We start from the raw sequence: 26708 nt of genomic DNA on the forward strand, positions 1-26708 counted from the left end.
TACCTGTTGTTCGGTATCTACATGGAGCTTATGGGAGATGTAGTATCTAGGCATCTCTCCAGTAACCACACCTGATGGCCCATAATGTTCTGTTTACGACTCCCGGTGTTCAGGTGCCCCTGCTACATGACTTGCCCCCTTCTCGAAGCCTGAGCTAAAATAAACATGTTGATAGTGTGTACTATAGCTGAGCTTGATGAGGAAACGACACATAAGTGGTTACAAAACAGTATTGTATTCTCTAGGTAAGGGTTCAGCTTTTTGGGTCGTTGACAAAGTATTAACTTTATGCTCAGAAAAAAGTTAAAGCACGTACACATGGTGACCATACCTCACACCTCTACTCTGGTTAGGAGGCTCACCTGCAGAGGAAGGGTACAGAACATGGCGTGGAAAGCACGCAGAGACAACCTCACATGCCTACTCTGGTTAGGATGCTCACCGGTAGAGGAAGGGCACAGGACAAGGCTTGAGAAGCACGCAGAGACAATCTCACACTCCTACTCTGGTTAGGATGCTCGCTGGCAGAGGAAGGGTACAGAACAAGGCTTGAGAAGCACGCAGAGACAATCTCACACTCCTACTCTGGTTAGGCTGTTCACCAGCAGAGGAAGGGTACAGAACATGGCTTGGGAAGCACGCAGACACAACCTCACACGCCTACTCTGGTTAGGATGCTCGCCGGCAGAGGAAGGGTACAGAACATGGCTTGGGAAGCACGCAGACACAACCTCACACGCCTACTCTGGTTAGGATGCTCGCCGGCAGAGGAAGGGTACAGAACATGGCTTGGGAAGCACGCAGAGACAACCTCACACGGTTACTCTGGTTAGGCTGTTCACCAGCAGAGGAAGGGTACACAACATGGCTTGGGAAGCACGCAGAGACAACCTGAGCACCTCAGAAGCGGTAGCTCCTCATGCTGCTCCCTGCCCTGATTCTGGTATCGTAGCGCTATACTGCCAGACTGCTCCTCACCTCTGAAAAGAATCGCGCTTTTGCTGACACTGCTCCTGCAATAATTATCTGTGCCTGATTGTAACTGTATCGTAGCGCTTTACTACTGAGCTGCGCTTTCATTGACACTCGATTGTGCATTGCTGCCTTACCTGCGTGATTAATTTGTGCCAGATTGTGCCGGTGACGCTTCCCTTTGCATAGCGATTGATTGGGGTTCACAGTAAAGTCCTGTTTGGCTTTTAGCTCGCTGCCATTTTGTTGTTGTTGATTGTGCCTCCCATCCCGGCCCTCCACCCCGCTCCCGCCTCCCAGCTGCCCCTCTCTCCCACAGAAAGGTTAGGCTCTATCCTCCAGAGCTAGCGCTGTGACCGCCCTGAGCTCCTCAGAAGCGGCCGCTCCTCACGCTGCTCCCTGCCCTGATTCTGGTATCGTAGCGCTATACTGCCAGACTGCTCCTCACCTCTGAAAACAATTGCGCTTTTGCTGACACTGCTCCTGCAATAATTATCTGTGCCTGATTGTAACTGTATCGTAGCGCTTTACTACTGAGCTGCGCTTTCATTGACACTCGATTGTGCATTGCTGCCTTACCTGCGTGATTAATTTGTGCCTGATTGTGCCGGTGACGCTTCCCTTTGCATAGCGATTGATTGGGGTCACAGTAAAGTCCTGTTTGGCTTTTGGCTCGCTGCCATTTTGTTGTTGTTGATTGTGCCTCCCAGCCCGGCCCTCCACCCCGCTCCCGCCTCCCAGCTGCCCCTCCCTCGCTCCGCCCCCCCCACTATCCACTTATGACAGATGCTTTTGCGTCAGCATTCACGCGCAGCGGTTGTGCCCTATGCGCGCCGAAGGTAAGCCCGTCTACGCCCGTCCGCGCCTGGCCCGCGCCTGGCCCGCGCCCAGTGCCAGTCACCCTGGCCCCCGCAAAATCCACTCCACCCGCATAACGTACGATGCCGCAACCCTCTCAGCCCTTAACCCTGGCCGAACACCAAACTGCTACCAAGCCATCCCAGGACACACCCATGGACCCTTCACCTGCCACTCCTGCAAGTTTGACTGCATCAGGACCCACACCAAATCCACAATCTCCAAACAGAGCTCCGACACTAACCACCTGAAGTGCATCCTGCTCAACACCCGCTCGGTCCACAGACACGCCATTGACCTTTGGAACGTTCTCGACACCACATCGCCGGACGTCGCCTTTCTGACAGAAACCTGGATGAACGCCTCATCAACTCCTGACATCGCCATAGCCATCCCTGACGGCTACAAGATCATCCCAAAGGACCGCATCAACCAAACAGGAGGAGGCCTCGCCATTGTTCATAAGAACACTATCCGCATCACGACCAGTTCCGACGACCACCTCGCAGCCGCCGAACACCTTCACTTCCAGATCCACACCGACCCCAAGACCACACTCAGAGGCACCCTCATCTACAGGCCACCAGGACCCCGCACACAATTCAGCGAAGACATCACCGACTTCATCAGCCCACACGCCCTCCCCTCCGAGGACTACATTCTACTGGGAGACCTCAACTTCCACCTGGAAAAGAACAACAACAGCAACACCTCCACCCTTCTGGACAACCTCGCCAATCTCGGACTCAAACAACTTGTTGACACCCCCACCCACTATGCCCGGCACACGCTCGACCCAATCTTCACTTCCAGCAAGCACATCTCCTTCAATCACACCACAGCTCTCCATTGGACAGACCACAGCTGCGTTCACTTCAACTACAAAAAGACTACGACCTACAACCACCCACAACCAATTCCCTGCAGAAACTGGAACAAAGTTACCACCGACCAACTCTTCACATTGCTTCACCAAAACCCTCCTGTAAAATCATCGGACCCAAACCTTGCAGCCACCAACCTCACACAATGGATCACCCACAGCGCTGACGAATTAGCACCCTTGAAAAAACATCAAATAAAACAAGGTAGCAAAAAAGCCCCCTGGTTCAACGATGACCTTAAGAAATCCAAGAAATGCTGTCGCACCCTCGAGAAAGCCTGGAGAAAAAAACCCAACCACTGACAACCTGGCCATCTTCAAGAACGCCACCCGCAAACACCACCAATTGATCCGATCCACCAAGAAATCAGCATTCAAGGATCGACTCGACAACAACGCCCACAACAGCAAGGAACTATTCAACATCGTCAAAGAATTTACTAACCCCACCGCCGGCACCAACGACATAACTTCCTCCCAAGAACTCTGCGACTCCCTAGCCTCATTCTTCCACAACAAAATCGCTGACATACATAACAGCTTTGAAAACCAGTCCGGAGACCGGTCCACGCCACCCAACTCCGAACTAAAAACCCCCTCCAACAACCTCTACGCCTGGAACCCAATCACCACTGAAGACACCATCCGCCTGATGAACTCCATCCACTCAGGATCGCCAACCGACCCATGTCCCCACCACATTTTCAACAAAGCAGACTCCATCATCGCACCCCATCTCCGAGACGTCATCAACTGCTCCCTCAACTCCGCTACCTTCCCGGAAAGCTGGAAACATGCCGAACTCAGCGCCCTTCTGAAGAAACCGACAGCAGACCCCACTGAACTTAAGAACTACCGCCCCTTCTCGCTCCTCCCATTCCCTGCCAAAGTCATTGAGAAAGCCGTCAACAATCAACTCGCCGCCTTCCACGAATCCAACAAATCCCTCGACCCTTCACAGTCCGACTTCCGAGCCAAACACAGCACCGAGACCGCCCTCATCGCAGCAACAGACGACATTCGAACACTACTGGACAACGGAGAAACAGCTGCCCTCATTCTACTTGACCTCTCCGCAGCCTTCGACACAGCCTGCCATAGCACCCTTATACAGCGCCTCAGCAACGTCGGAATACAAGGAAAAGCATTGGAATGGATCATCTCTTTCCTCGCCGGAAGAACACAGAAAGTCCGCCTCCCCCCCTTTTAGATCAGCGGCCACCGAAGTCATCTGCGGCCTACCACAAGGATCATCACTCAGTCCCACCCTCTTCAACGTATACATGAGTCCCCTCGCATCCATCGCGCGACAACACAACCTCAACATCATCTCCTACGCAGACGACACCCAGCTGATCCTCTCCCTCACCAAAGACCCAAACAACGCCAAAACCAACCTACACGAAGGGATGAAAGAAGTCGCCGAGTGGATGAATAACAGCCGTTTAAAACTGAACTCAAACAAAACGGAAGTCCTCATCTTAGGTTCATCCCCCTCCGCCTGGGACGACTCATGGTGGCCACCGGCCCTGGAAAATGCACCCATACCCACGGACCACGCACGCAACCTGGGCTTCATCCTGGACTCCTCCCTCTCGATGACCAGACAAGTCAACGCCGTCTCATCATCATGCTTCAACATCCTACATATGCTCAAAAAAATCTTCCGTTGGATCCCCACCGAAACAAGAAAGACGGTCACCCATGCACTGGTCACAAGCCGACTGGACTACGGAAACACCCTTTACGCCGGAACCACAGCCAAACTACAGAAAAAACTCCAACGCATCCAAAACGCCTCAGCCAGACTCATACTAGACATCCCCCGCCAAGCTCACATTTCCGGCCACCTGAAAGACTTCCACTGGCTCCCCGTCAACAAGAGAATAACATTCCGCTTCCTCACCCATGCACACAAAGCCCTCTATGACCTAGGACCCGAATGCCTCAACACGCGCCTGTCCTTCTACACCCCCACCTGCCTACTTTGATCATCCAATCAAGCCCTCGCCGCAATTCCACGCATCCATAGATCCACCATGGGGGGAAGATCCTTCTCTTACTTAGCGGCCAAAACCTGGAATTCTCTCCCCACCCACCTCCGCCTTACACAGAACCACCTCTCCTTCAGAAAACAACTAAAAACTTGGATATTCGACAAATAAAAGTACCCCCTCCCTCAAGCGCCTTGAGACCCTCTGGGTGTGTAGTGCGCTATACAAATGCTAAACTTGAACTTGAACTTGAACTTGAACCTCACACGCCTACCCTGGTTAGGATGCTCGCCAGCAGAGGAAGGGTACAAAACATGGCTTGGGAAGCACGCAGAGACAACCTCACACGCCTACTCTGGTTAGGCTGTTCTCCATCAGAGGAAGGTTACAGAACATGGCCTGGGAAGCACGCAGAGACAACCTCACACGCCTACTCTGGTTAGGAGGCTGACCTGCTTGGGAAGGGCACAGAGGAAATGTACAGAACAAGGCCAGACAAGCAGGCTGATACAAAGAAGTCTTTCGGAGCTTTGGAATAGAAACAGCATTTCTAGGAAATACGAGGGCAGAGAAGTGAACAGAATTCCATTTCCAGCAAACGATGTAGTTGTGGTGCCAAGTGAAAAGAAAAGATGAGTTGCTAGGAAACTAAACATAGTAGCGTCTTGGGCCTGCTCGGTTTTCAGTGAATATTACTCCTGTGGATGTAGGGAGAGAGCGGACAGATTGTTGTGCAGTGAAAGTAAGACGTGGAACAACAAAAACGTGACTGTATCAGTTGTATTGAGCAGTTACAGAAGAATTTCTCGCACTCGTATAGAGTGGCCTTTGTAAAAGTGACACACTGTGACTTGTAGAAACAGGTTCTTTGGGCACAGAACATTCACAAAGACGAGCAGGTTCCAGTAATCCTGGGATACTTCATAACAACCCTTTTTCTACAATGAAATTGATCACCACTTTGGAATGCATTGGGGAGGTGTATGGGGAGGAGCAGCTTTCGATTTGGGCCTCAATCTTGGTGGCCTTGTAAGGCGCTGTTGAGATGTTGGACGGTTTTATGTGCCTGCTGGATGAGGAAGGCCGCTTTGCTCTAGTCAACCATGGGATCCCCGCTCTATCTGACATTTGACTGGGATGTTGCTGGCACCTTCATGTAAAAGGTCTTCTCCCCTGCTGTGTGGTGGATTACGGTGGTTACAACATGGGAGCCTCCACGATGCACTTCGGTATCCTGCCAGACACAGTACTCCATGGGTCACTATTATTCCTTAGTAGTTTCAGATCTATAGGGAGAGGCGTGGGTGTCTGGTGCTGGGCTGTGGCACTACTCCAACAGTATATTGATAAATTCCCACTATATTTGGGGGTGTCGTGTGTGACTGACGTCCCCTCCCAGGTTAATTTTCTTGGCGCCATAGAAGAGTGTTCTTCCCTAATGTTTCTGCCTGACAAATGGTGCCAGAGGAACCCTAACATAATTGGCACTCAGCCTCCACCTTGCTGGCACATAAAAAAAACTGTTTTGCATAATTAAATAAAAGCTCTCATTTCAGTGGCTGATTGCCATGCCCTGGTGCGTTTCCGAACTGTGACCCCCTAATAAGGACTGGCTCTCGTCTAAGCAGACCCTCAATATCAGGTGTTCAAACGGGAGACTCTGTGCCAAATTGCCTCAAACCTACTATTCCCAAATGGCCCCAGGCTGACTTTTGTGTCAACCACCAGCCTTTGTCAATTTTCAGACTAGAGGGCACTAACAATTTTCCTAGTCTTCCCACCTCTCTTTAGTTTTGCTCCTCCCAACGGATTCTTTGACGCTGAAGTTCGACTGTGATAGCTGCCTACATATCTGATAACCTAAAATTCCTATTTTGACTGCCATGCATTGGTAACCTTTACACTTTAGGAGGGAATTTAAAATGGGCTGTAGTCCCCCCGGCATGGTAATTCCACTGCATTAAGGACCCAAGCTACAGAGAAGAGCCGTGAAGGTCAAGCAGTTGATTAATAGCTTTTAGCACCCTGCTGGTCCCCCGCCCCGCCCCGCCTAGGTATTGGAGGCTCCTTCGTGATCCTGTATTCAAACTTACCTGTCCAGTGGCTGCTGGGAGCACGGTACCCTAACATAAGGAATCGATGTTTGATCTTCCCAAACTTAGAGATAACAAATACCGAAACCGTGCTCTTTCTGCCCCTGGATCTGTTGTCTGCATTTATTGCCTCCTGCTGAGAGATGTATTCTGGACTTGTTTAGAATCACAAACTTATTAACTACACTATTTTGGTCGATTTTCATCCATAGGCCCGTTGCTTACTTAATCCTACGACCAGAGGGCTGGACTTTGAAGAAGTGAAACTATTCATTTTATCTGCTTGTATCTTTCTGCCTCTCTTGTAAGTCTTACTTTGCGTATTTTATTATTACTTTCTCCTTTTCATATTTTTGTTATAAGCTAACTGCAACAATGTGTTAATTATTTATTGCAGCTTTATTTTGTACAGCACGTTACTATTACTTGGGGTTAGGCAGTGCTTAATTTGTAAATTAAAGAGTGCCTGTACCCAAAACTCTACGCGGAGGCCGGCGACCAGTGCTTTTAAATGTCGGCGCTCTGAATACCAATGCTGTGTAGTCCTAAATACTCCTCAGGCCTCTTTAATCCACTACCAGACACTCTCACAGGTCCCTGTGTTCTCCCTTTGTGACAGTTTTTCCCTCTTTCTCGTACTCCTTCTTTCCCCTTTATGTGATTTCCCTCTCATTCTCTCTGGAAATATCCGATGAGGAAAAATAAGCGCCGGCCCCCAGAAAATGGGAGCCGGCGCCCACCGACTCAAATTAAGCACTAGAGGTGGAGTAAATATTAGAAATTTTAAAAATAAATACTGCAGAGGAAATTTAGCTTTTTTTCAATTCAAAGAATCCGCAGTCAACTCACTTGAGGTGAAATTTCCTGGATGATTTAAGTTTCCAAATTATTTAGTTATTTTTAACTAATATGTTTTATTAACTGATTTGTTTTGTCACTTTGTTTTCACAAGTATTACTTCTGAGAACCATTTTTTTTAATGTTTACGTCTGTGCTTACTATATGCCCAGAACAGTTTTTTTGAGAGACATGTAATTCATAATTCACAGCAAATTATATTTGATACCAAATTTTAACCAGTTTGTTTCTGGGAGAATTACATTTCATCAGCTCTATTTATGAGCATGGGTTTGCGTTAATAAATCATAGAAACAGCAGTGATTCACAGTGTTTGCGAATGCCAGAAATGGGTTATCTAGTGCTGTATGGAAAATCAAGTAATTATACACTCACTCTGCAAGGCTTCCCAGAAAACACTGGGGAACTTCTAATGTTAAAAAAATGTGTACGTTTGTTTTCCCACTAAAGCACGAGTCAGAATGAGTAACTCAGAGGGTTGCACAAGCGTCTGGATACCCTACTGGGTGATTAGCCAGTGGCGTCACTAGGGGGGTGCGGGGGGGGGGGTGCGGACCGCACCGGGTGACACCTTCACATGGGGTGACACCAATCAGCGCACCTGCTCACAAGCAAATTTTCCAGCCCCCGCGCTGTGCTCCTCTGACGCACCCACGACGCACGCACGCAAGCGCGCCACTGAGTCAAAAATTTGCTAGCATTCGCGACAAGAATTTTCAATTCTATTAAGGACACGGAGGCGAGGATTATGCTTCTCAAACTTTACTGCATCAACACAGCAGCCAATGAAAATATATTATTTTCTCAAGTAAACAATAAAATTACTACATTTCCCATGAACACCATGGTTATAGGCACGCCCCCACAGTCCATAAGAACCCCTTGCGTGCACATCACTTCCTCTTTCTTTGAGGCGATAAGTCCATAACGTGAACCAAACAAAACAGTCCATAACATGAACCAAACAAATCCTCCAACGTGGAAGAAGAACTTCAGGTCGTCATCTCGACGTCAGTCGTCTGTCAGTCCGACTTTTTCTCAGCTCCTGAAATAAAGGAAATAACACCACCGTAATCACTGAAATAATTGGGTGGGTAAGCGTTTGATATACAATACAGTACGCCGGGTGGGATAATCCTCGCCTCCGTGTCCTTAATAGAATTGAAAATTCTTGTCGCGAATGCTAGCAAATGTTTGATTCTATTACAGGACCGGAGGCTTCAGATTATGCTTGGTTTAACGCTGAGTAAACACAACAGAAGTAATGTCACCCACCGGCTTATAATAAAAGGTTTTAAATGTCGATTCAGACGACCAATCTGCACAACGCATGATATCCTGAATACTGGAACCTAAACCATATGATTTGGACGCCATCGCGCCTCTCACAGAATGAGCACCAAAAAGTTGCGTATCTACACCAGCTTCTTTCATTACATCTCGAAGCCATCTTGCTATAGTGGCTGCTACCACCGGTTTAAAGGGTTTTCTAACACCAATCAATAACTGAGTACAACCCTGCGGCCGCAAGGCCTTAGTACATTCCTCGTAACATTTTAAGCATTGAACCACACATAATTTTTCATTTGCAGGAAAAGCATTGTATGAAATATGTCTCGATAAAGTTTTTGTGCGACCTGTAATATGAAAAGAAACCCCTTCCGGGGAAAACACTCTACCTGTAACGTCGAGCGCCCTCACATCAGAAGTCCGCCTGCAAGATGATAAGCACAGCAACATAGCTAGCTTAGCCGACAATTGTTTCCTAGAAAGAAGATTATTGACCGGCCATTTGTTGAATAAATCCAGAACTAACGACACATCCCATAACCCAGTATACTTGGGTTTGGGAGGGTTGGCTACCCTGACTCCCTTTAGGAGTTTGCATACCAGTGGATGCATACCCACCGGCCTGCCATCAATCTGCCTATGACCCGCTGAAATCGCTGAACGGAAGTTGTTCACCGACCTGTACGCCAGGCCGACTCCCGCCTTTTCGGTTAGAAAATTCAAAATCTGGGACAACTCTGCCCCCACGGGATCCAGGTGTCGTCCCATGCACCAATCCACCCAGCCTTTCCAGGCCGAGGAATAACGCTTCCTTGTGGAAGGCGCCCATGCCTGCTTGATAAGCTCTGCAGCCTGTCCCGAAATGCCTGGCAAGTGCCACTGTTGCCGGAAAGCCTCCATGCCATCAGCGACATTCTGCCCTCTACCAGTAACGGGTGTTGTTCCTGTTGAGGGCCCTGCAATAACCAACTCGAGTCCGGGAGCATCCTCGGACTGTCGCAGCTCCACTGAAGGAGCTTGGGAAACCACGCTTGTGACGACCACCACGGCGTCACCATGACAATTTCCGCCCTCTGTCTGATCACTTGCGTCATCACCCTGGGGATCAATAAGAACGGGGGAAAGGCATAGTGGGTCCCCCGAGACCAGTCTTGAAGAAAGGCATCCGTCGCCGCTGCCAATGGGTCCGGTCTCCAGCTGAAGAACCGGGGAATCTGAAAGGTCAGTCTGGAGGCAAACAGGTCCGTGTGAAACGGTCCCCATATCTCCTGCAGCCAATGGAAGACACGAGGGAACAGCTTCCAATCGCTGTAATCCCGCAAGTGCCTGGAATTCCAGTCCGCTACCTGGTTCGCCTGGCCCGGAATATACTCCGCTATCACCGATATCTGGTTCTGCAGACAATAGTGCCAAAAATCCTTGGCTATCTGAACAAGCATGGATGACCTCGTGCCGCCCAACTTGTTGATATACCTCACCGCCGACACATTGTCCAGGCGGAGGAGGATGCAACAGGATGTCTGCTTCGGGGATAACGTGCGGATCGCGAACGACCCCGCCAGCAGTTCCAAACAGTTGATGTGCATCTCGAGCTCTTGAGCCGACCATCTGCCGCCTGTAGAAACCTCTCCACAGCGCGCGCCCCAGCCCCACCGGCTGGCGTCGGACTCGATTACTACCTCCGGCTGGGAGCCAAAGATCGCCCTGCCGTTCCATGCGTCTACGTGACTGAGCCACCACTGTAGTTCCGTCCGGACCTCCTCCGACAGAGGAACCGAATCGGTATAAGAAAGGCCTCTTTGTAGATGTTGGATCTTGAGGCGTTGTAGCGCCCTGTAATGTAACGGCCCCGGAAATATGGCCTGGATGGACGATGCCAGTATACCCACAACTCTGGCCAGCGTCCTGAGGGTCACCACCTGTCTGTCTAGCAACTTCCTTATTTCCTGTTTTAAGTCCCGCAGCTTGGCCTGGGGCAGACGAAGTTGCGAGGTCTGGGAATCGATCATGAATCCCAAGAAGTCTATCATTTGTGTCGGAGACATCACAGATTTCTCCAGATTGATCACAAACCCTAAACTTTGCAGCAAGGCTGTAGTCATGTTCAGATGTCGTGAGAGGCTGATCTGATCTTGTGCCATGATCAAGATGTCGTCGAGATATATAATTAGTCGTATGCCTCGTTCCCTGAGGTACGCTACCACCGGCTTCATCACCTTTGTAAAGCACCATGGAGCCGAGGAAAGACCGAAGGGAAGAGCCGAGTACTCGTAACACTGGTTCTCCCACATGAATTGTAGAAACCTGCGATGAGGTGGAAAAATCGGTATAGATAGATATGCATCCTTCAGGTCTAGGCGTACGAACCAATCTCCTTCTTGGAGCAAGTCTGCCAGGAGGTGAATACCCTCCATCTTGAAATGGTTGTACGTCAAGTACTGGTTGAACTCCCTCAGATTTAGCACCAACCTGTTGCCGCCCCCTTTTTTCTGGACAAGGAAGACGTTGCTGAGGAAAGTACGGGGACCCTGTCTGCAACGAGAGATCGCCCCTTTCTTCAGTAATTCTTCCACCTGCTCGCTTATAAAACTGCGCTCTTGTAGGGAAAAATGGAGAGGTGTAGGGGGAAACGCCTGCGCTGGGCTGGAGTAGAACTCTAGGCGAAACCCCTGAACCGTCTGCAGCACCCACACATCCTGCGTCAAAGTCCGCCACTGCGCCATGCAATGCTGCGTGCGCCCCCCCAATGGAAGAAGGGAAACATCTGAGGCACTCACCGGTATTCTGGTGTGATTTGAAGTTGGCTCTATTGTTTCCCGACTGGAAACGTCCGCGGTTGAACTTCCTCTTGGACGGATAGAAGGTGCCGCCACGGGTGGAGTCCCACTCTCCACGTCCGCGGCCAAAGTCACCGCGTTGGGATCCTTGCTGGTATCCTCGGCCTGACGAGCGACCCCCGCCTCGTCCGGCCCTGGTGAAAACCCCTTGTGTAAGGGCTCTCTTTATCCCACTTTGGGCCTTGTCCAGTGCGGTAAAAGTACCGACGTACTTTGAGACGTCTCTGACAAACCTGTCTCCAAAGAGGAAACCTCCTGCCAGAGGTCCCGGCTCCGCATCAGCCAGCTCCGTCAAATTGCTGTCCATCCGGAGCAATAGTGATTTGCGCCTCTCCGAGGAGATCGCGCAGTTGGCGTTGCCAATTAGGCAAATGGCGCGCTGAGCCCAGCCCGCCAGGATATCCGGGTTCACTGTCCCTTGACCCTCCTTAGCCTTCAGGGCCATCTCCAAGATTTTTGCCAGGGGCCCCACGACGTCCAACATCTTGTCTCGGCAGCCCCGCCAAGCCCTGTCTAGTCCCCTTTTGGGGTCCTTGGAGAATTTCCGCAAGAAAGTAAGCATACTTGCGTCGATTTCGGGAGTGTCTGCCACGCCGTCTGGAAGTTCAGGGCGTGGGCATTCCGACCGCAAGCGGGTCCGAACTTCTCTACTGAAGCCCTTCCGGAGATTTTCGTGCAAGTACTCACAGACCGCCGGCGGCGGGATCCAATCCGAAGATCGGGGATGGACTATCTCCGTAGGGTCAAAATTGAATGTCTTGATCCTGTCCTCAGCCGGCTTAGGATCCACTTTGGCTTTTTTCGGGGGAGGAGGGAATTCCTCCGACGTATCAGTATCGGTCCCCGTGTCCGTGTTAGTAGTGGAAGTGTCAGTGTCCACAGGGATAGGACGTTTAGCCTTGGCCTTGCCACCCACATACTGCGAACTATAAGACTCTTTTGGCGGCAGAGAGGCCAATGATTGAGCGTGCGGCCATTGAATGGTGTCAGCTGAGTCCGCCGCTGAAGAAGTGGCTGCCTGCTTCTTCTTTTTATCTCCATAACCGTGTCGTTTCGCAAAACCCTTCAGTTGTTTTCTAATGGGTCGTAGTGCCTCCGCAAGTGCCTGCTGCACAGTCTGTGGGACTTTCGTCTCCATTGCCTTATTAACAGAAGCCTGGACCGAGGCATCCAAAGCTTCGACAATATTATCCTCAAGGACAGCCTCCTGCTGCCCATCCATAATCTCCTCCCCATCATTGAATTCCTCATCAGGATATCGAACCCAACCTTCCATTATGAAGGCACACCCACTACAGAGTAGACTAGAAATATAATACTGGGTGAAATGGGGGGTAATGGGGGGGGTCAGCCCAAGCACACTCAGATGTAACAGTCAACGTTTCCCAAACCCCCTCAGCAATGCTGTAATCAGAGGATCAAAGATCCAGGCCCTTCAATTCCCTGGAGCGTGTGCGCACTCTGGGCCAATCGTTTATGCAGCCAGCCGATCAACAGAGCAGGCGCTCACACAGGGGACCTGCCGGAATGCTGAACGCGCGAAAAACGCGTTCAGCGTAAGCCGAGGAGTCGGAGCGAGGCGCGCCGCCCAAACGCTACCAAAATCCTACTAAAAACAAGCCCAAATTGGCAGCGTTTGGGCGCGCGCGTCGCCCGAGAGCCACCCGGCGTGTGCGTCAGGGCTGACAAGGGAAGCCTCTGCGCGCCTCACAGGCAGCCGGTACCGGGCTCAATTGAATACACGGCGGGCCCCCCGCCGGTCAAAGACCGTCACAACCAGCGCGCTTGTAGCGCGAGTTCAAGCGGGCGAACCCGATCGGAGGGATGTGGTTCACAACAGCAAACAGCTAAGTGCTGAAGCGCTCGCAGGTCTCGCCGCTAGCGCGCAAACAATACACCAAGAACAAGCTGAAAACATCAAATAATTTACACAATAAACGGAGCAATAGCCCAGCAATTCAATGCCTTAAACAGGACAATAATCAAGAACAATACCCCCACAGGGAAGAACCCAAACACAAACAGAGTGAGGGGACCCAGGGGAAGGTGCACTTAACTCTGGCTTGAGCAGCAAAGAAAGAGGAAGTGATGTGCACGCAAGGGGTTCTTATGGACTGTGGGGGCGTGCCTATAACCATGGTGTTCATGGGAAATGTAGTAATTTTATTGTTTACTTGAGAAAATAATATATTTTCATTGGCTGCTGTGTTGATGCAGTAAAGTTTGAGAAGCATAATCTGAAGCCTCCGGTCCTGTAATAGAATCAGGGAGACAGGGGAGTGCTGCTGTGTGATTTACAGAAACCCTACTAGAGGGGCCCAGCCACAACCACAGCGGAGTCTAAATAAAAAGGTTAGTGGGGCGATAGATGGTGTGATTTTCAAAGTTCAGGACTCGGGCCAAAGGCAGGAAAACTTTAAAAGGAAAGGGCAAGGGGTTAGGCCTTTTGACGTTGCCAAGAAGGCTTCCGAAACTTGCCTTGAGGAGATCATGATGATGTAAACGCTAACCACGGGCGCAGCAACCCCCTTCCACCTGCGTCCTGGGCATTGGTTCCTGTTGGCATTACTGGGAGGCTGGCACAGAGGAGGGCGGCTGCGTGCTTTTGCACGCATTAATTTGCAGTCACAGCAGAAACGGTAACATTGTTTAAAGGGAAGGTGTGCATGCAGCACTCGCTATCCCAATTTTGTTTAGCAAACACTAATATCTTGTCCCTAAAGCGGCGTGCACCCCTCGAGTTTACTTGCTATTGGAAAAACTGGATTATTGAAGACTTTCACTGCAGAGACAGCATTACATCTCTTGAACTCGAGCGGAGTGCCAAATATGTCATCGAGTCTGGACTACGTCTACTTCATGTTTTATTTACATTTCACGATTCGAGAGGGGTTGATTTGTCTGTTCACTGCAATGAGTGATTTATGTTTTATCTTGGCAGCGTTATGTTTCATATAACCACCTACTCTCTGTGATAATAATTTGGTCATGTTAATTACATCTTTTATTTTTTCATTTAGATTCCTCATTCGATTTGGCAATGTATCACAGTTGGGGATTTGGGCATTGATTTTGGTTCACTATTTGCAATTACTATACTAGTGCATGATGGGGATGTTAGTTTTTGAAAACACAGCACAGAGAATGCAGGAGGCCACGGGGTTTCAATTAAGGACTCATTTAGAAAACATGTGTAAGGAGGTTTTAAGAACGGTTTAGGAGGGAGGGCAAAAGCTGGTGTTCACGTTGTTCATGTTTACGTGGCACAAGAATGAGGACACATAGCTGAAGCCACCGGTTACGGTAACAAGGTAAAAGAAGTACTGTTTATTGGTATAAATGAGAGAACAGCGAGGGGTATGGGGAGAGCATTTCATCGGCATTTCAGTCTTTGTTTCTTGTTAATGAACACACGGAAGGGAGAGTCTACAGAGCAATGGTTCTTATATAACACTGATTTCAGGCAGGCTGTAATGGAAGGGGTTGTGGGGCAGTAGTTTATGGTAATTTGGTTTTATTTATGTAACACGAGGGTTGACTGAAGGGAATTCAGTAGCAGGTGGCACACTGGTTATATTTAAATCATTTAATGAGCAGTAATACATGGTTTGCATTTTTGGGTATTTGTTTACGTGATCCTTTCTAATTTATTTCAGTACCCCTGATGAAGAACTAATGAAGAGTTCGAAATGCATTGGGTTTAATTTTGGCTTGTTCGAAGGAATGTTGAAAGCACATGTCTATGGTTAAGCTTGGGCAACATATGACATTTGAAAATGCGAATTAAAACATTCTTGTTTCATCTGGCTGTCTCTGGAGTGATTAAATAATTGTTGAAACATATGGATTACAAAGATGGGACACAATCATTGGACTGCTAAGGATTACTTGGGTCAAAATGTGAAAGTATGGTTTGATTACGAGGAGTGTTTCCTCATTTCAGCAGTGCAGCAGCTGGGGACGCAAATGTCGCCCTCTACTTATATCATTATGAAAGCTGTGTGGGGACGAGCACAGCGCTGTTTTGCACACATTAATTTGCAGTCACAGCAGAAACTGTAACATTGTTTAAAGGGATGGTGTGCACTCGCAATCCCAGTTCTGATTACTGGGAGGCTGGCACAGAGGAGGGCAGCTGCGTGCCCCCTATGCATGGAGGAAGCGGTGAGCACGAGTGCTGCAAAATGAGGAGTTGCATTCTACAGTCTTTAAGCGGCCATACCTTTTAGCTATAGAATATTTTGTTCTTTTTAGTTACCTGCCTGGACCCCCTTCCCACACTCACTGATCTTCCCCATCATACTCACAATCACAGTTCCCATACTTTTTTATGCACCTTTCAGATATGAGTGGTCTTGCGCGGCAGAATGTAGAAGCTACACTGGATGTAGAAACAACGCCCATTAGCAAAAATCCTTAGTGGAGGGACCAGAAATAAATTCTTGGTTGCAGGGAGGATTGTATATTGCTTTCCGTTATTTGCCAACTGTGTCCACTGGCGGACTCGGAGCAGGGGAGGTCCATGTGGTAAGTCGTGAGGGGGTGACACCATGAGTTACCTGCACCGGGTGACACCAACCCTAGTGACGCCACTGTGATTAGCAGCGCTATATAAATCTGGATTGATTGATTCACTCGCTTCTCTATTACCACAATTCCCCCCCTGCTCCTTCTCTGCCAGCTCTTCAAATACATTATTTTCTTTTGTGTGCGCTGCATTTGATGCATTTAACCGCACTTTTTTTTCATAGCAAAATCTTGGACCAATGATATCTTCTCATGTTCAGACTGGAGGTCTGACTCTGCTTCAGACGCTGTTAAAATTTAATCTTTCTCCCTGGAATCCTTAAACTGAAACGCTAGAGTCACTCTCAGAGTTTCCGACACTGTCCTGCGTATCTTCTTGTTGAATTAATTCCGTGGATTGGCCATTTTTCCTGTCCAGCTTCCGCATTGCCATAATCCAGTTGGCTGTGCATGTGGCACCGTTACCCACTTTCACTTCTTCTAGCCTCAATCAAACCCAAATCTGGGTTTGCCGGATTGTGTGTTCTGTAAGAGTGTGTCCTTCGTGCCATGGACTTATGTTCTTGCGGGACCCCCTGCAAACTTGTCTAGCTGTTGAAAATTTGACGCCTCTTGTGTTCTTTTTTTCAAAACTGCCTCCACTCTGTTTTCAAGGTTCTCAGCCCTGCTGTCTAATGAGTGATCTTTACTTTTAGCTTATCAAACTAACCTTTAAATATGGAGATGGGTTTCTCCATTATTTCGAGAGCTACCAGTACAAGATCTCTTGAAGGTGGTGCTGAATCGACCAGCGATTGCTATCTAGGTTTTGTCTTGGATCTACTCACCTACAGAGGGAAGAAATCTCTGTCTCACCCCTCCCCTTTTACTTCTGATATTTTCATCCTTTCTCCCCGTGTTTGCACTTTAGCTGTTCTGCTCTTTTGTATGTATGCAAAACAGGTCCACTTTAAGATGGCTGCCAAGTTTGTTTAGGTCAGCTACTTAGTGTATGGAGGAACACCTTAACATTCATGGAAGCACATCAGTTAGCAGAGCAGGATTCTACTGGGTTATTCCCTGACTCCTGCCACGTAGGCAGTACTCTGTGCGCCTCTAAGTTACAGTTCTCTGCTTACAAGTTTAGGCCTGAAGATCCTGTGGCCGCTCTCTTTAGAGTGAATTTTTTCTTCCCCCTCTTCTGCACGTCACCCACTCACAGCACCTCCCACTCTGCGCTGTATGTGTTGATGCTGATTTCGGTGTAAGCCTACTCAGGTGTCCTGTCAGTCGCCCATATAGCACAGATCAGTGGTCCACAGTATTTATTTACCCTTACTGTTCAAAGGGACTTTTTTTCCTGCTGCTCCAGTTGAGGTTGACTTATGCCCCAAATCTCCTAGAACCTGTCATGATGCTGAGGATAATGCCGCCATCTTTACAGATGTCTGCCCACCCCCGCCCCCTTCGGAATGATTGTTAATAAAACATTCCTGCATGTTCTTTTCTCTGACAGAGTTTTGTTTCCCAACATTTTTCTAATGACTCTCGTCAGAAACAAGAAGGGGATTATTATTTTTGGTCTGTTTAACAAAATGCTGTAAATCCACAAGGAAAGAGACACTCAAGTGTACAGGGCTTTCAATGTTGTTGAAAAATCGTGTTGGGTGTTGTATTACCTCTAACTTTCTTCATGCTAGTTTAAGTGTAAGATGGGAAACACGTATTTATAAATGCATTAGGTTTCGCCTATTTCGTGAAAATATTTGAGGACATATTAATGCATTTTTGTATGTTCATAAAGAGAGATGTGTAATGGAATAGTCTGAATTGTCACACTTGAAGGAGTTTGATGGTTAGTAGTTGTGTTGTTACTATCACTGACAGCATTAAAGGAAACCAGGTGGTGGCCGGGAAGGTAGGCACACACAACTTAATCAGTACAAACAGTAAAAAATATGTTAAAGTCCGTTTCATAGGTGTCCATATATAGTTTGGTGCTCTGGAGGAGGGAGAGCCACTTGATCTTCCACTGTCGGAAAGAATTCCAAATTGGATTAGCGAAAGTTCTCCGAGCACTCAAAGAATTGTTCTGGTGTCAAGGTCATGGTATCAACAGTTCTTTATTTGACTTATCCAATTAGGCCCTTACACATGGACTTTCCACTTGCTAACACGTGATTCGCCTTGTGCTGCTTGCCAGGAACCCAATACTCCGCGGGACCGTTTTCCATTGTAGACTCCAAGCCGGTAACACACTTGGCCCCAGCATCCACACAAGACCTTTGGGCCTAGCAAGAGTATAACATGTTCTCATGATTATTCCAAATGAACTACATCTATCCATTACGTCTGACAAGTGGACAAAGGTTTATATACAAAGAACAAAGAAGGAGCCCCGATGAAGTGTGCTGGCATGATTACAGCAAAAGACGAAACACGTGTTGGCAAGTAGAAAGTCCAAGTGTAAGAGCCTAATTGGATAAGTAGGCGTAAGACCGTACAAACAATAGCTCTTGTGTCTTTTAGGTCTCCGGTGCATGTCTAAGACACACATATGTATCTTAGGCACTTGTACCAAAAGAGAACACAACCATACCTTTACACCTGAACCTGTAAATTATATTCGCACATATCTTGGTTACTGTCTCTGAGTGTGATAAAAAGTACATTCCTCGCACCTTATTGGAACTTTACTTAAAATAAGATTGTGTTGAGAATTTTGATATAGTGAATGTGAGTGGAGTTTCGCCAACGTACATAGCGTGAAAAGTAAAAAATGGAAGTGGAATCTAAAAATCTAAAAAAACATGGTATTTGTACAAGCTGCAGCTTGACAGACTCACATGCCACTGCAAAACTGCACATATCAGGCCTCCTGCCATGCATGTCGTGTGCACTGGGCTCACAATCAAAGACTCGAGTATCAGCCTGCAAGGATGTTTTATGGGGAGGATAACAAGGTCTCAGCCCTCCAGATTTCCCTCTGTTTTAAATCTATTTCTTTCGAATGTTGTAGAAGTTCAATCAGGCTTGCGGGTGAGTAGTGCGCTATACAAGTATCAATTTCTCTGTTTACATGATTAATTGACGCGTACTGTCAGCGTAATTAATGTTTCTCTTACAGAAATGCTACAACTGGGAAACATACCGTAAACACAGTATAAATTAATAAATTAGCCGTACTATGCAACAATCTGGGTTTGGCTCCAACACCTATAAAATCACTGGAGACCGGACTAATCTGGCTTCAGAATAATTGCAGTCATTTTAAATGGCAGACGTGGATCGGTCCCCAAACCTATTTTTGTACACTCCTACTTTGGTGTAATAGTGAAAAACACAACTCATTTTCATTGAAAGTTCTCTTCTTCAAAATGCTCCTTAATTGTTTAGATTGGCACTGCACAGAATAATGAGTGTTTACATTGATAGTTCCTTCGACAGTGTCTTTGAGGAGAAAACGATATCTCATGCTCGTCAGTTCCACCGAGAGTGCGGCCGGAAATGGAGGCCTAATGTCCTCCGCAAGAGGGAAGGAGTAGGCAAGATGCATTGTGGGAGAAGTAGTCCATTTCAATGATGCCCTTTCAATGCTTGATGAATCAATCAACCTGCAACAATGCTGCCTTTTTCAGACACCACATTGGAGACTCTGAGTCTTTTACTTGGTGATGTTATTTAGTGCATGTGGTAGGGTTTGGTGAACCCCACTTTCCTTTCTGTTACTTTCCTCCCCTGCCGTTGTATTAGGGCGGGACTAAGAAGCTTCAAGAGTATGCCTTCAAGGCACGAAGATTCTTAAAGGGGCAGTGTTTGCATGGGCCCATCAGCCCATGGATAGCGGTCTTTTCGCAAATGAGTTTATAAAAATGAGGACAGTGGGGGCCCGTTTCCAAGCAGCTCCGGGAGGAAGTTGGTGGTGCAAGTGAGAGACTGCAGACACATGCAGTCTCCGTGCATGTTCAAAATAAACAATAAAACAAGACAAAAAAGCAGAAAGAGGCAAAACTTTATGGGGAAAAAGCGGATGTTAACAGTATTTTGACTATGGAAAACTGATGAGAGAAGCAGACCAGGAACAAGCATTGGAAAATGCAGGAAAATATGCTACAACCAATAGAAATGGAGGAAAATTAAGTGGCAAGCACAGGAACAAATGATAAGCCAGGAAAGAAAGGGGGCGGGATGTAAGCCACTTTTAAGTTTTTATTAAAAACAATAGATTTCATAAGCAAGCGCGGTGCAGACGAAACCTAAAAAGTGTTTGATAATGTGAGTACATATCAGTTGAGTCATAGTACATTCAATTAAACACTGCTTTCTTTTGTGCACAGGTGCATTTCTAGAAAATGACCATAGAAGATCTTCCAGATTCAACACAAGAAGAAATTTCTTTAATTACAAGATATCAGCCACCTTTTGCTGAAGCGGGAAGAACAGTCACCTTCTCAGTGGCATCCGCACCAATGCCTTCAGACTGTGGTAAATATCACACTATGTGGCCCTGATTCACATAGGTAAACCTACTCTTAGGTGTAAATTTACATTCGTTTTGAAATTCACAAAACTGCATTTTAGTAGTAAGTTTAAGAGTGCGGAGACTCCACAGTCAGGGTGGAGAACTCCGCTAATAAAAAGATAGGCGTGTTTCACTTTTTTTATGTGCGGAGTTCTTTACCACGACTGCGGAGTCTCCACACTCGTAAACTTACTATTGAAATGCAGTTTTGTGAAATCCAAACTGAGCATAAACTTACACAAAATTGTATGTTAACCTTTGTGAATCAGGCTGTATGTATGTTTTTTTGTGACTAGTTACAAAGAATGCAGCAAGATGTTGTTACGCTTGGTTGTACAGAGGAAGGTGAAAGCAGGATTTAGCATCATAGATAATGGTTACAGTGGGAAGTTGGTGCAGCGAGGGGGATGGTAGAGCTGCTGGTGGTAGAGGGGTGGTTTGAGAATTGGAAGCTCTTCAGGGAGTGATCCGGTAACCGCGTGATTACTCTATGATGAGGTGTTGGGTGAAAATATGGGTTTACAGCTCCTTCTTCTTGCAAATTTGTGAAAGGATGGAGCCTGTCAGATCTGGATTCTAATGATGCTCCATATCCTTGAAGCATAACAAGAGAACACCAGGCAACCTGCCTTGCACTGCCAGTATTTCCTGATTATTAGTCTGTCGATGATGATGCTGCTGTATCTGTGTGTAGATGCGCCACCAGATGTCATAATTTCGGGCACAGGTACAGTGTGGTGCCAAACGAGACTTATTTTTAGATAGGATAATAGTGTTTGAAGGTGATGCTGGCAGGCAGAGGTGGGCAGTGGGATTCTCTGGGGGTCTGTTTGATCCTGACCTACTAAAAATATCTTTGAGCTGTGCCACAGCATTGAAGAAAGCTCTTCCGATGAGTCAGGTGCTTCTGAAGTATACCTTCCAGCAGAGAGCTGCATGCTAAATGCAGGAGTGCAATTAACTGAGGTTGAGCACTTGACTTCAGCAGTTTCATTTGGTTTACAGTTTTGTTTTAGGTCATCCATCGCAGCTTGAGTACGTTTAGTTCGGTCTTTGTCAGATGAGTGGGTGAGCGATGAAAGTGGCAAGTTTCTGGTGGCATCTGACAAGCTTGGTTTTCTCAGAGAGCGGGATTGTGTAAGGATTGTTTGAGACAAACTGCTCCCGCTTTAAAACAAGAATTAGAATGGGTTTAGCTCTTGTTGTAATTTGGGGATCTTTTTCCTGGTGTTTCACCCTCACTAATAAATGCTCATATGATGGAGGATCAGGATAACGTATGTCAATGAGGGAAGTGCTAAAGAGCTGTATATCTTCAACATGTGCTGTGTCACCATAATGGGAGGCTGTGGTATTTCAGGGAATGGGGACTTTCCATGAGATGTCTTTGCTGCATTTTTGTCAAAAAGTACCATTAACAGGCGGCATGCTGTATCCGTTGCTACCATTTCTTGGCTTCCAATTTCCTTACGTTTTTCACTTCTCTCTAGAATGGTTTGAAAAGGTAAGCTACCTTTCGGGGTGCCTGTCATGGTGAACTAGGGTCTGTACATTGATCGCCTATTGATTGCTGCAATAAAGTTGCAATGTTCCCAAAAATTTTCAGGGGACCATTTTCACACACTTCTATATTTTTTCTGTAAGCCTTTCATTTAAAAACTTTTCTGGAATGTGTTTTTGGGAGCGAATAACTGGACACTGAGGAAGAAAAAAAGCTTCAAGAAATGTACGAATGGATGAAAAACTCAGACGTATACCGCCTTCAAAACAATTTGCACTGGAAAAAACCATTTTGTCTGTGTTGTCCATTTTGCCTATTTCATCATGTTTTCCTACAAATCACAAACAGATACCAGAATGCAAGTAATGACGATAACAGAAATAACATGACTGAAGTCAACCGGACGGGGTTAACCAATTGGGCTGATACTTCGTTGAACAATGGAATCAATTGCATCGACTGTACCAGGATCCTTAATGGGACTATAGGGGTCTCCAGGAAATAAAAGCACCACCCAAAAACCAGGAGACCGTCATTGCTACACATCCTGTACATGAGGGAAAAACAACAGACCTGCGAATCCCCTCTTGGTAATCGCGCTCTTTGCGACTTGCACCTTGCAACCCTTTCCACTCTTTTCCTAGGCGAGGATCCTGGCAGCAAATGCCTTAACAAAAGATAAAGATAAAAGATAGTATTTATAGAGCGCTCTATGCCCGTAGGTGTCAAGGCGCTAAGCAGACGTAGAAAGGAGGAGGGAACACGGCCACTAGTTAAACAGGAAATAACCAGGTTTTCAGGAGTTTTCTAAAGATTGAGAGGGAACTAGCATTAATGATGGCAGAGGGGAGAAAATTCCAAGGCTTGGCAGCGGCCACTGAAAAAGCACGGCCTCCCTATCTGGACCTTCTAAATCTAGGTTCCGCGAGTTTAAGCTGAGTGGATGATCTCAAGGTCCTCCCGCGAATATATCGATGAAACAAAGATTTAAGTTGGGAAGGACCCTTGCAATGTACTGCCTTATAAACTGTAGTAAGGGCCTTGAATGAGATTCGTTCCTTTATCGGGAGCCAATGTAAAAACTGAATACCTTTTCGAGCAGATTGACATTTAGGGATGTTTAAGATCAGTCTTGCAGCTGCATTCTGAACCAGCTGAAGTTTGTTCAGAGATGCAGCTGTAATATTAAGATAGAGGGCATTACAATAATCTAGCCAGGAAGTAATCAGGGCATTAATAGTGGAATAATGCAATTCTGGTGGAATAAGTGGAAGGGTTTTTCTGAGGATTTTCAGAATATAAAAACATGTACTCAGTACAATTGTCCTGGGCATCAAATGACAGATTCTCGTCGAAAATGACTCCTACATTTTTGCCCATTTTTATAGGGCCAGGAAGACGTCCACATTCTGTAGGCCACCATGCCTTAGACCAGATGGACTTCTGAGGTCCGAAAATCAGTACCTCATTCTTATCTGTGTTGATCTTTGAAAAATTGCTCTTCATCCAGCAAATAATATTCAACATGCAAGCATTGAATTTTTCGGCAACTACCTGCAGGTTGTTGGTGATGGAAACTATAATTTGGGTGTTGTCCGCATATGACAACACCTGAAACCCGTAAGATCTCACCAATTCAGCTAGAGCGGTGACATAAAGATTAAAAAGGGTGGGGCTGAGCGAAGAGCCCTGAGGAACCCCACACGGAAGAGCAAATGCTGTGGATTTAAACCACTACAGCTAACTGTATACCTTCTGTCTGTGAGAACAGACTGAAGAAGCTGTAGAGCTTTTCCTGAGACCCCCACTTTTCGCAGGCGTATGATCATTCTATCAGGGGAGACTGTGTCGAAAGCTGCCAATAAGTCAAGCAGAATCAACACCGCCGATGCCCCCTGATCTACCTGCATCCGAATATGGTCGGAAGCTGTAATGAAAACAGTTTCCTTGCTGTGGCCAGCACCAAATTCATTCTGGGAGCCATCCAAGATTTCTTGTGCCTCCAAATATTCATCAGCTCAGTATTAATGGATTTTTCTAGAATTTTTGCCAGAGCCGGAAGGAGGGGGATGGGACGGAAGTTCTTTAATTCCAGGGGGTCGGCATTGTTTTCTTTCAGGAGCGGAAGGACGACAGCTTCCTTCCAAATAGCTGGATAGCAACCAGATGTAAGTATTCCATTGTATACCTTACTCAAAAAGTTGGCAGCCTAATCAGGTGCCATTTTAAGAATAGTAGGTGCACAAGGATCCGAAAGTGCTCCTGATTTTAGGCGGAGTAGGTGATCTTTAATAGGTTGGTTTGGGATAGGGGCAAAGAAAACCAAGCCATCCTTCCTGGTGATCTGAGAGCACTCCCCCGTACTTAATTGGGCCTCAGTATTCCTGACTTCCTCACAAGCGTAGGCCCTGTCAGGGAATGGAGCTAACTCCTGATGAATCTGCAGAACTTTCTTGATGTTTCTGACCTTAAAACGGCAATCCAGGCACTAGTCATTTCCAGACTAGAATATGGATGCTCTACTCTCTTAGAACTCTGGCCCCATTGAAAGCCTGCCTCAACACCACCGCCAGACTCCTAACTGGGTCAAAGAAATTCAACCACATCTCTCCCCAACTCAAAGTTCTGAACTGGCTTCCCCTAGAGGCCAGAATCCAACTTAAACTGGCCTGCATTACTCACAAAGCTCTTTACTCCAATTCTCCTGCGTTTCTCGCCCAAAAACTCGTATTATCCGGAGGAGCTAGAAACTCTCGATCTGCCAAAGACCTGTTGCTGCAACCAGCACGCTTCCGGAAGAAAAAAACCTACAATCGGGCCTTCTCTGCGGCCGCTCCAAGAATTTGGAACTCTCTCTCCACCCAGAAGACTTCTGCCCTTGGCACACTTTAAAAAGGAGACCAAAAATTTCTTAGTGGGCAAATACCTTGTCTAATGATTACATTACAATCATCTCAGCGACTTGTGCCACCCTCCACCTCGGCATTATCCACGGCTTCTATGGATGATACCTATTCCTGCACTCCTGGGCATCCCACCCAAGAGTTGAGACTGCGTGCCTTCTTCTATAATGTATCTACCTGTGTTAATTTTTATCCCACTTGTAGCCGGGACCTTAGACTGCGTTCTTTTTCTTGTATAATGTATCCCCTATTTTACCCAATTAGTCCCTCCCATCCTAACGCTTTGTGTTCCACCCTTAATCCTGTAAAGCGCTCTGATACCCTCACGGGTCTGGTTCGCGCTCTACAAAACAATAAAATTAAATTAAATAATAAAAAGTAATGAAATAACTTTCTCTTGAAAATAGAAAGCTATCATATCACAGAAATCTTGGGAGGGAGTCATGGACAGTTGTTGGGGAGGTTCAGAGATTTCCTTAATTACTGTGAACAGCATGCTGGATGAATTATTAGCTGCTATTATCTTTCCAGGGAAATAGCAGATAGCCTCCTTGGAATTCCGCAGTATAGAGCGCTGCTTATTTTTCTACTGAGGGCACGGATTAATATGCCATTTAAGCTCTTGTCTGCGGCATTCCTGTTTCAGAGCTATAAGTTCCTCGAAGATGGGGCGGAGGGTTTAATCCTTTTGATAATGCAGTTCTTGAGGGGGGCAACTTTATCTAGAGCCCTGCTTAACCAATCTCGGAAGCTCTCTTCTGTATATTGGGGAATAATTCCCCCCGCCTGATGTACTGACTAGGGCAGCCTCCCACCTAGCAGCAGTGATCTTATTCAGTTTCCTACAGGAATGGTATCTAGCCAACCATTTTTTATGGGTTACCCGGGGGGGGGGGGGCAATTACGAATTCGACCAGATAGTGATCCACTCAACTAAGGGGGCGAATAGTCTCAATCGCTAGGTTATCGTGATTACTAAAAATGCAATCCAGTGTACGAGTATGGGTTGGGGAGCGAAACTGCTGCTCACACCCACTGGAAGACATAAGATCACCAAGATGCATAGTATCTGTGTCTAGGAGATTTTCCAGGTGGAAATTAAAATCTCCTAGGATCGTATAGTGAGCAGTGGTGGCGAACGGCTCAAAAATGTTACATCATGTCTCCACAAATTTAAGCTTGCGGGCCAGGCGGACAATAGACCAGAATTCCAGCAAAAGCGAAGTTTTCTGTCAATTTGATCCTAAAAGAGGCCGCTTCTAAAATGGCTCCCGGAACAGGTGTGACAGAAAAGAAGCTAGCCCGCCTCCTCTTCTATCAGGGTGATCCAGTATGAGTATATTATAGCCTGGGGGGATAGCATCTACCAGATCTGGCCCTGAGTGGTCTCCAAACTCAACACAACAGAGCCAGCTGCCTGCACGTTGCACTGTGTCCGTACACATTCTGTTGTGCTGCGGGCCGAGTGTGCACGCTCACCAACTGCTGCTG

General features: G+C 47.1%; 1 protein-coding gene across 5 annotated transcripts in view; it reads left to right on the forward strand.

Annotated features, from left to right (window-relative positions):
• The window catches only part of CLIP4 (CAP-Gly domain containing linker protein family member 4), a 303168-nt gene that overhangs the window by 32417 nt on the left and 244043 nt on the right, over positions 1-26708 (forward strand). For all 5 annotated transcript variants that reach the window (XM_086926149.1, XM_086926148.1, XM_086926150.1 and 2 more), the window contains exon 2: positions 20629-20776. In XM_086926149.1, coding sequence (XP_086782275.1) covers positions 20644-20776 — 133 coding nt within the window. In that variant the 5' untranslated portion in view covers positions 20629-20643. The remainder of the gene's footprint in view (positions 1-20628; positions 20777-26708) is intronic.

The sequence above is a fragment of the Lissotriton vulgaris genome, chromosome 6 (genome assembly GCF_964263255.1).
Source record: "Lissotriton vulgaris chromosome 6, aLisVul1.2, whole genome shotgun sequence".
NCBI lineage: Eukaryota > Metazoa > Chordata > Amphibia > Caudata > Salamandridae > Lissotriton > Lissotriton vulgaris.